At 36.9% G+C, this 10,000-nt stretch overlaps 1 protein-coding gene across 1 annotated transcript in view; it reads left to right on the forward strand.

Annotated features, from left to right (window-relative positions):
* The window catches only part of LOC136831779 (G-protein coupled receptor dmsr-1-like), a 15,322-nt gene extending 14,303 nt beyond the window's left edge, over window positions 1-1,019 (forward strand). The window contains 2 exon segments of the mRNA XM_067092401.1: window positions 1-649; window positions 652-1,019. The exon segment at window positions 1-649 is cut by the window's left edge and continues 132 nt beyond it. Coding sequence (XP_066948502.1) covers window positions 1-649; window positions 652-956 — 954 coding nt within the window. The 3' untranslated portion in view covers window positions 957-1,019.
* The last annotated feature ends 8,981 nt before the right edge of the window (window positions 1,020-10,000 follow it).

The following is a 10,000-nucleotide window of genomic DNA, read 5'->3' on the forward strand; positions in this document are numbered from 1 at the left end:
AGGTCTATGGTGTCTCCCACCAACGCCATCCTCACCGGCCTGGCCGTCACAGACCTCCTGGTCATGGTGGAGTACATCCCCTACACGATGCACCAGTACGTGTGGCAGGGGAGATCCCTGGAGTCCCAGTACTCCTGGGGCTGGGCGGCTTTCGTGCTCTTCCACGCCCACTTCGCTCAGGTCTTCCACACCATCTCGATCTGGCTGACGGTGACGCTGGCTGTGTGGCGGTACATCGCCATCGCCTTCCCCCAGAACAACACGACTTGGTGCTCCATGCAACGCACTCAGATGGCCATCGTTGCTGCCTTCTTCTGCTCAGTCATCTGCAACATTCCGAACTATCTCAACATCACCATCAGCGTCCTGAACCACCAGGGCCACGTGCTCTACATCATAGGCTTCAGCGAGCTGGCGAAGGCCCACAACGGGCTTCTGAAGAGCATCAACTTCTGGATTTACGCGGTGCTACTGAAGCTGCTGCCCTGCGCGGCTCTGACGGGGCTGTCCACGGCCCTGATTCAGGAGCTGCTCAGGGCCGCGCGGAGAAGGGCCGCTCTCATGAAGAGGACCTCCTCCGGCAGGGGCGGCGACGCGGAGAAGCAGGCGGACCGGGTGACCAAGATGCTGCTGGCCATATTGTTCCTCTTCTGGCCTCCGAGGTTCCCCAGGGCATCCTGGGACTGCTCACGGTCATCCCGGACTCCGGCTTCTTCCCCTGCTACCAGAAGCTGGGGGAGATCATGGACATGCTGGTGCTATTCAACAGTGCTATAAACTTCCTCCTGTACTGTGCCATGAGCCAGCAGTTCCGCGACACCTTTACGGAACTGTTCAAGCCCTGCTGTGGCCCGCTGGTTGCTGCTCGTGTGCCAAGGTTCTTGCCTGGGTGGAAGTCTGTGCAGCTTTCAGACCCTCACACTGAGAGCAACAACACATGCATAACACATGTGTGAAGGATAGAAGAGTGTATCGAATCTCATGTGAAATTGACAGACAACAATATATATATATATATATATATATATATATATATATATATATATATATATATATATATATATATATATACACACACTCTAGTTATTTTTGTTCAAAGGTTAATGTAGAAATAGACTCAACATACATTTAGTGACGTTATGATAAACAAGGATGTTGTCTTGCTAGTAGAATATGTACCAAAATTATGTTGAATGTTGCGTGTTTATTTTATAGGACACCATCGCCCGCCAAGTGTATTTCTTTGCTTGTATAGAATTAGTCACAGAAAAAATGCTAATAAAGAAAATAATGAAAGATTTAACACCTGTATTCAAAAGTCATAAGTTTGTGAGATTTCATCAATTTGTGTATATATTGTACGCCTATATTTATTATTCACCTGATGTTAACATTCAGTGACTTCTCTCTCTCTCTCTCTCTCTCTCTCTCTCATACATCAAGGAAAATGGATGCTGTAAATTTTCATTTATAAATGCTATATATCCTCATTTACAATAGAACTGACTTACTATTTTCTCTCCTCATTCATGACATAAAGACTATAGCTTTCATATTCTGGTCATCAGAAAAACTCATTTTTTCTTGTAAGATTTTGTAAGTAAATTTCCTATTGTTATTTAAAATTGATTCTTTGTCATATCATTGATCTTGAGGTATGTAATAACATAATGATTGCTTCAGTTCATTGCCCCTATTGATAACCAATAATTTTGGAATCTATTCTTAAACTTTAATACACACACGAATAGTTATATGTTCTTTTTTTGTAAATATATTTCTTATAATTTTTTAATATTTTCTGCTATTCCCAGAGAGTAACTGGCTTCAGTATATTGGTATAATTTCAGGAGCCTTTCGGAAATGATTTTATCATCGTGGTAGCTAAAATTAAAACATTCCTTTATATATATATATATATATATATATATATATATATATATATATATATATATATATATATATATATATATATATATATATATATATATATATATATATATATTATATATATACATACATATATATATATATATATATATATATTATATATATACATACATATATATATATATATATATATATATATATATATATATATATATATATATATATATATATATATATATACATATATACACACACACACATATATATATATATATATATATATATATATATATATATATATATATATAATAAATTCTTGAACCTCTTTAGATTTTTCAAGTGCAGTGGAAATATTGCTCACTCAGCAAGAATATTTTGACTTTGATCTGTTTCATTGTAATGTTAATAGAAGAATATTTTACAAAGTATAATGATTTGGAGCCTTTCCTAAATACAATTTTAGCGAAAATAGAATATTTTCGTATAATGATTTGGAGTCTTTCCCGAGCACTTTTTTTTTAGGGGAAACCAATTTATATTTGAATTCGCTGGCAACGTAATATATTTCTGTTCCCTAAATACAGAATTCCTACTTATTCCCTATTCTGTAATTCGATCATCTGTGTGGAAAATATCAGATGTCACTTGATACCCTCTCTCTCTCTCTCTCTCTCTGTATATATTTTTATTTTGCCACAGATAATTCATGAATGTTAGAAAAAACAATATTCTACCTTTCATCACGTGTCTGCTTCAGCAAAAGTATAAACTAGAAAACTGAAAGGGCTTTGGTGAAAGTGAGCTTCTCAAAGTGAAATGAATGTGATACTTGATATTATGGTACATTTTCCCGAGATGTAACTGAGTACCGGGACCTTTCCCTGAAAAAAGAGGTAAGCCATATCTTGAATACTAACTACAGAATTTTCTTGAAAATAATCTTATTATGTTTCCCACACCTAAATTACTCTAGAGGTCTTCCCAACCTAAGCTAACCTAACCTAACTTAACTTAACTTAACCTAACCTAACCTAACCTAACCTAACCCTAACCTAACCCAAGCCAACCCAACCTAACCTAACCTAACCCATCCTAACCTAACCTAACCTATCTAACCTAACCTGACCCAACCTAACCTTACCCTAACCTAACCTAAAACAACTCAACCTAACCTAACTTAACCTACCTACCTAACCTAACCTCCTAACCTAACCTAACTTAGGGAAATTGCAAAAAAACCAGGACTGGTGCAATATTAGCATACATCTCAGGAATTTGCATCCCGGTATCAAACGCATGTCTCAGTATTGACGTTAGTCTGCCAATTTCCTGTACATAAGATGTCTTCGTTTTAATATGATGTATATGACAGACAAAATAATATTATGGGAGATATGAACTTGCATATTATATTGTTAATGTATAGAACAAATATTTACGACTACGATGCATAAGGTTTATTGAAATGTAAGATAATGAAATTGAGAATATGTCCCAAAACGTTATCTTAAAGGATTTTGTGCTAGAATATATATTATTATATATAAATGTTTATTGTTTATACTGATATGATGTAATTTTTTTTTCAATTGAATAAACTAACTATTTGCTACAAGTGATGACAAGCAGGTATTCTGATACTGTGTAAAACTTGTAAAACGTAGTGCTTACAATATGCTTTTGATAAAGTGGTAAAAAAATAAACTGCTCACAGTATGCTTTTGATAAACTGATAAAAAACTTTCCTATAGTGATAAATATCCTAAAATATATGAAAAAATGAATAATCTAATAATGGTTTACCTTGAAAATATAATTTAATTTTTCCATTGTTAAAAAAGTGTCAGAAAAAAGTTATACAAGAAGTGAAGAAGTTTTTTTTTCAGCTTTTTTTGACGTGGGTGAACGAGGACACACTTCAGGAGCCCGAAGTGAAGTCCTCAACACTTCCTCAACACTTCTTCACACACTTCTACACACTATACGGAAGATGAGAAATAAAAGTGTAAAACCTGAAGTGTGTTCAGTATGATTACTCCTCCCAAAGTGACAAGATGTATCGGATTCTGACGCAAGAGAATCGAAGTATGAGTCTTTTGGTTTCATAATCAACGTTTTTGTATGTATAAAAACATGTATTGATGTCAATACTGTCCTAAAATGGAAGATTGCAGTATCTGCAAAAATAAAAACCTGAGAAAAATGGTAGATACTACAGTTTTCCCTTGCCTTACTGCTGATTTTGCAGATATAGCGAATGTGACCCCCTAAACATTCGTGGACAGCAATGAAGAATCATTCTGAAAGTGCAGTCTTTTGGTTTCATAATCAGCGATTTTGTAAGTAACGTAGATACTGCAGTTTTAACTTGCTCTTACTACTGATTTTGCAGATACTGCAAATGGGGCCCCCTAAATATTCGTGGAAAGCGTTGAAGAATCATTCTGAAACTGCAGTAACTTGTGTATTAGTGTTTCACGAGCTCAGTAGCTGGCACATTTCAATTTCGAAAATTTTGCAGATACTGTAGTTTTTCATTTTAATGCAGAATACTTAAGTATGTATGTATGTAGATACATATACATACTTACTTCGCCCCTTCTTATCTATCATTTGATTTTTAACTTAATCTCAACTATCTATATACCCATGTGTATTCTAACTGTTGATATTTGTGTACAGTTCATTCTGCAATGAAAATATCGATTCTGTCTCTCTCTCTCTCTCTCTCTCTCTCTCTCTCTCTATATATATATATATATATATATATATATATATATATATATATATATATATATTTATATATATATATATATATATATATATATATATATATATATATATATATATATATATATACAAACGAATCCCACTAAAGACTTAGTCATAATTAAAAGATTTGAATTTTGACAACAAACAAAGGAAATGGAGATAAATCAATCGACCACACCACGGCACTAACTACCTAAAGAGAAAGATTATTTAATGATTTTCATTGAATTGCAAAACGAAATCGTCACAAGAACCACGAATAATTAAAACTCACATTGGGAAACATTGAACGAATGAAACAGAGGGGACACACCACCAGAAGAAACTCAAAAATAAGTTTCATTGTACCGTTCATTGTTAAATCCTCAGGCGTCTCACTGATGGTATAGAGACACGCTCCAGTCACTGGTTCCATTTCTGAAGAGGAAGCTGACACAACTTTAAAAGAGACTCTTATCTGGGGAGCCTCTCTCTCTCTCTCTCTCTCTCTCTCTCTCTCTCTCTCTCTCTCTCTCTCTCTCTCTCTCTCTGTCGCTCGATCTTGCTTTTTGTTCTGAGACTCGTTCGTATTAAAAATCAATCAACCATTTCAAGTCTACCTCAACATTGAGTATGGTAGACAATGCCCTTAAAGGGACTGTTGTAAAAGAGATTTCTCTCTCTCTCTCTCTCTCTCTCTCTCTCTCTCTCTCTCTCTCTCTCTCTCGTTTTGATGCAATCCGTTTTTATAAAAAGCAATATCAATCATTTCCAATCTACCTCAACACTGAGTAAAATAGGAAGTTCCTTAAAGGATCTCTCTCTCTCTCTCTCTCTCTCTCTCTCTCTCTCTCTCTCTCTCTCTCTCTCTCTCTCAAAATCAATCACTTACAATCTACCTCAACACTGAGCAAGGTTGACATAACCCAATACCTTACGGGAATTCATGTAAAGATCTCTCTCTCTCTCTCTCTCTCTCTCTCTCTCTCTCTCTCTCTCTCTCTCTCTCTCTCTCTCTCCTCTCGTTTTGAAGTCCTTATCTCTGACGGCCCAGTATCGTCAGCTCATACAGACAGGATCATATCGAACCGTGTAAAAAAAAATGAACATCCACCAATAACCTACAAACGTTTGCCCTCCAATTCCACCAAGAACCTAAAAAATGTTTGCCCTCCAATTCCACCAATAACCTAAAAAATGTTTGCCCTCCAATTCCACCAATAACCTAGAAAATGTTTGCCCTCCAATTCCACCAATAACCTAAAAAATGTTTGCCCTCCAATTCCACCAATAACCTAAAAAAAAGTTTGCCCTTCAATTCCACCAATAACCTAAAAAAGTTTGCCTTTTAATTCCACCAATAACCAAAAAAAAGTTTGCCCTCCAATTCCACCAATAACCAAAAAAACTTTGCCCTCCAATTCCACCAATAATAAAAAAAAAAGTTTGCCCTCCAATTCCACCAACAACCAAAAAAAAGTTTGCCCTCCAATTCCACCAAAAATAGAAAAAGTTTGCCTTTAAATCCACCAATAACCAAAAAAGTTTGCCCTCCAATTCCACCAATAACCAAAAATAAGTTTGCCCTCCAATTCCACCAATAACCTAAAAAAAAAAGTTTGCCCTCCAATTCCACCACTATCCTAAAGACAGCTGTTGAAACTCCTTTACATTTTCCTGCTAACAGAACTAATCATCTCTCGCAGAATTCCAGCCACTAACCAATCATCTTTTTAAAATTCATTCACCCAGGTGCCTGGATACCTCGCCCAACGAGCTAAGACGCGAGGTCACACCTCATAATTTCACCGACCCCTGTGCAGAGGGCTAATCGAATTCGGGCTGACCCCTCGCATCCAATTAGGAAGTCAGACCTACCTCCGTTGCTTCCAAACCTCATTACGAATTAGCAAGATTGAAACGAATAGATTGGTGGGGCACCCCACTCTCTTGTTATTGCTTGGAGTCGCTCTCTCTCTCTCTCTCTCTCTCTCTCTCTCTCTCTCTCTCTCTCTCTCTCTCTCTCTCTCTCTCTCTCTCTCTCTCTCTCTCTCTCTCTCTCTCTCTCTTAATGAGTATTTAGATAGTAGAACTGATTCTATAAGTACTTGAACAATAGAACTGTTTCTCTCTCTCTCTCTCTCTCTCTCTCTCTCTCTCTCTCTCTCTCTCTCTCTCTCTCTCTCTCTCTCAGGTGTTTCTCCTCTCTCTCTCTCTCTCTCTCTCTCTCTCTCTCTCTCTCTCTCTCCAGGTGTACCTGAATAATAGACATGATTCTCTAAGTCTTCTTATTCACCTCCCCTCCTCTCTCTCTCTCCCTCTCCATCAATCTGCAATAATTGAACTGTTTCTATAAGTCTTCTCTCTCTCTCTCTCTCTCTCTCTCTCTCTCTCTCTCTCTCTCTCCTCTCTCCCGTAAGTACTTGAATAATGGAACTGTTTATATAAATCTTCTTATTAACTCTCTCTCTCTCTCTCTCTCTCTCTCTCTCTCCGTAAGTACTTGAATAATGGAGCTGTTTTTATAAATCTTCTTATTAACCTCTCTCTCTCTCCATAAGTACTTGAATAATTGAACTGTTTCTATAAGCTCTCTCTCTCTCTCTCTCTCTCTCTCTCTCTCTCTCTCTCTCTCTCTCTCTCTCTCTCTCTGTTCCTAGTTCTTCAACACCATTACGTAACAAAAAAATGTTAAATCTTTTGGTAGAGATTACGAACAATAAGCAGTGACGATTATCATAATAATCTGATTTATACTCACACTTGCTTCCATTCGTTAATTTTGCCTAATCATTTCTGATAAATTTTAACAATGAAAATAAAATACTTTCCTAATATAGATAACTTGTAATTTATGCAAGGGTCTGATGCAGAATTTACCCAGCATTACATGTTATTCTGACAGATTACACGGCAGTAGTATCGTCATTTAATATTTATCCACTCCTCCCCCACCCCCGTTTCATTTGCTCAGGCCAGCCACCCCCCACCTCCCCGACCCACAGCCCCGTTATTAGACCAATAACAATGACGGTATATGTGCTGTCAAAAATATTTATGGTTTATTGATAATCGACTGATTTGTGTTTGTGGAACAATGGGGGACGCTATTGTCATCAGGGAATCCTGAAGTATATTGAAAAGTATTTTCCCAAAATTAATGTTACCGATTTGGCACAATGCTATATATAAGCTATAAGCTACAGGTTCCTAGCTTTTGGAAATAAGGGGATTAAAATATTATCTCCGTTGGTGTTGAAGAGTTTTGGTAATTGTTACAGCATTTTTTTTTTTATTTTTTTAGTAGCGTAAATAAATACTATACGGCTCTGTCTATGAATACGTTTTTTTTTTTTAGTTTTCTGTAAAAGAAAACTATTGTGACGGCTTTGTCTGTCCGTCCGCAATCGAGTTTTCTGTACAGCCATTACAGATTATAATCAAGGCTACCGAAAATAAATCTATCTTTCGGTGGTCTCGGTATAAAGCTGTATGAGCCGCGGCCCATGAAACTTTAACCACGGCCTGATGGTGGCCTATCCTATATCGTGGCCAGACGCACGATTATGGCTAATTTTAACCCTGAATAAAATAACAACTACTGAGGCTAGAGGGCTGCAATTTGGTATGTTTGACGATTGGAGGGTGGATGATCAACATACCAATTTACAGCCCTCTAGCCTCAGGAGTTTTTAAGATTTGAGGGGCTACAGAAAAAGTACGGACAAAATAAAGAGCGGGCGGACAGACAAAGCCGGCACAATAGTTTTCTTTTACAGAAAACCAAAACCTTCCCAAAAAGTTGATCGAAGCCAGTGAATAACAAAATGAATAATTAAGAATAACACAGATAAAAAAATAAGAATAATGAATAATAATGAATGACATACCCATCACAAAAAGCCCTCCCAAAACTCGATGAAAACAAATGGATAACCACACGAACAATGAAGAACGTCCTAGACCAAAAAGCAACAATAATGAATAATAATGAACAATGAGCTGCAGAAATTCATTGATATAGAAAACCAAAGCGTTGGTAGAAACCTTGATACGAACTGAATTGAATATAGATTTTAGGTCAAGGGACCTATGAGGTCATTCAGCGCTGAAACGGAAACTGAGAGTAAGAGGTCTGACAGGTGTAACAGGAGGAAAAACCTCAAAGCAGTTGCACTATCAATCAGTTGTTGAGGAAAGTAAGAATATGAGAGGAGGTACAGTAAAAGGAACGAAAGGGGTCGCAGCAGCTAAGGGACCTTAAGTAATGCCTACAGTACATCGCACGAGGTGCACTGACGGCATTACGGGGGAAACCTTGAAATGAAAAATGGGGAGTGTGTCTCCCCCGAGCGATGGGAAATCATTTTCTTCTTTTTTCCCCTCTGTGGAAGAATTCCAAAGCACAGATTGTGAGCTTTTTTTATGATGGCGTGCGCGAATGGTGGTCGAGGTTTTCACTTTGAAGTTTTTACGATAAGAGCTACACACAGCAGTGTTTCCCAGCCTTTATGCCTTATAGGAAAACCCTGCGATATTTTTCATGTTCCTGGGAACCTTTATGTATAAGGTACAGTTACGTGTATATGTGTGTTTATATATATGTATATATATATATATATATATATATATATATATATATATATATATATATATATATATATATATATATATGTATATATATATATTATAAATAGATAAATATATATATATACATATATATATATATATATATATATATATATATATATATATAAATAAATAAATATGTAAATTAAAAAATAAGTGAATAAATTAAACAAAATAAACATAATAAAGAAATAATCATATAAATAAATCAAATAAGCAACCAGATAAACAGAATAAAGAAAAATAATACAATCAACAAATGAACGAACAAAATCAATTAACAACAAACAACCATAAACACGCTCACAACAAAGCATTTTCTTTTTAGCCCTCCCCTTCCCCTCCCCTCCGCTCACCCAAAACTCGGCCCCCCAAAAAAAAACAAATCACTGGCACCGTTCCCCGCTGTGAACATCAGATTTTATTTCACGCTCATACCCGGCGTTTGGTCCTAACTGATCGGGCTACTACTTCTTCTTCTTCTTCTTCTTCTTCTTCTTCTTCTTCTTCTTCTTCTTCTTCTTCTTTTCTTCTTCTCGGCCCGTGATATGCCGTCCGATATCGGAGGGAACAGTCCCCATAAGCACTTAACGGGAATATCGGGGATCGATTTCCACGCCCAGCTAGGCGTCTAGTTTATAGCAGTGACGGACGGGAATGTGTGACGCTAGGTTCTTTGCCGTGGCGGTGAAGGGGCGGAATGGGATGGAATGGGATGGAATGGAATGGA

The sequence above is a fragment of the Macrobrachium rosenbergii genome, chromosome 48 (assembly GCF_040412425.1).
Source record: "Macrobrachium rosenbergii isolate ZJJX-2024 chromosome 48, ASM4041242v1, whole genome shotgun sequence".
NCBI classification, from domain to species: domain Eukaryota; kingdom Metazoa; phylum Arthropoda; class Malacostraca; order Decapoda; family Palaemonidae; genus Macrobrachium; species Macrobrachium rosenbergii.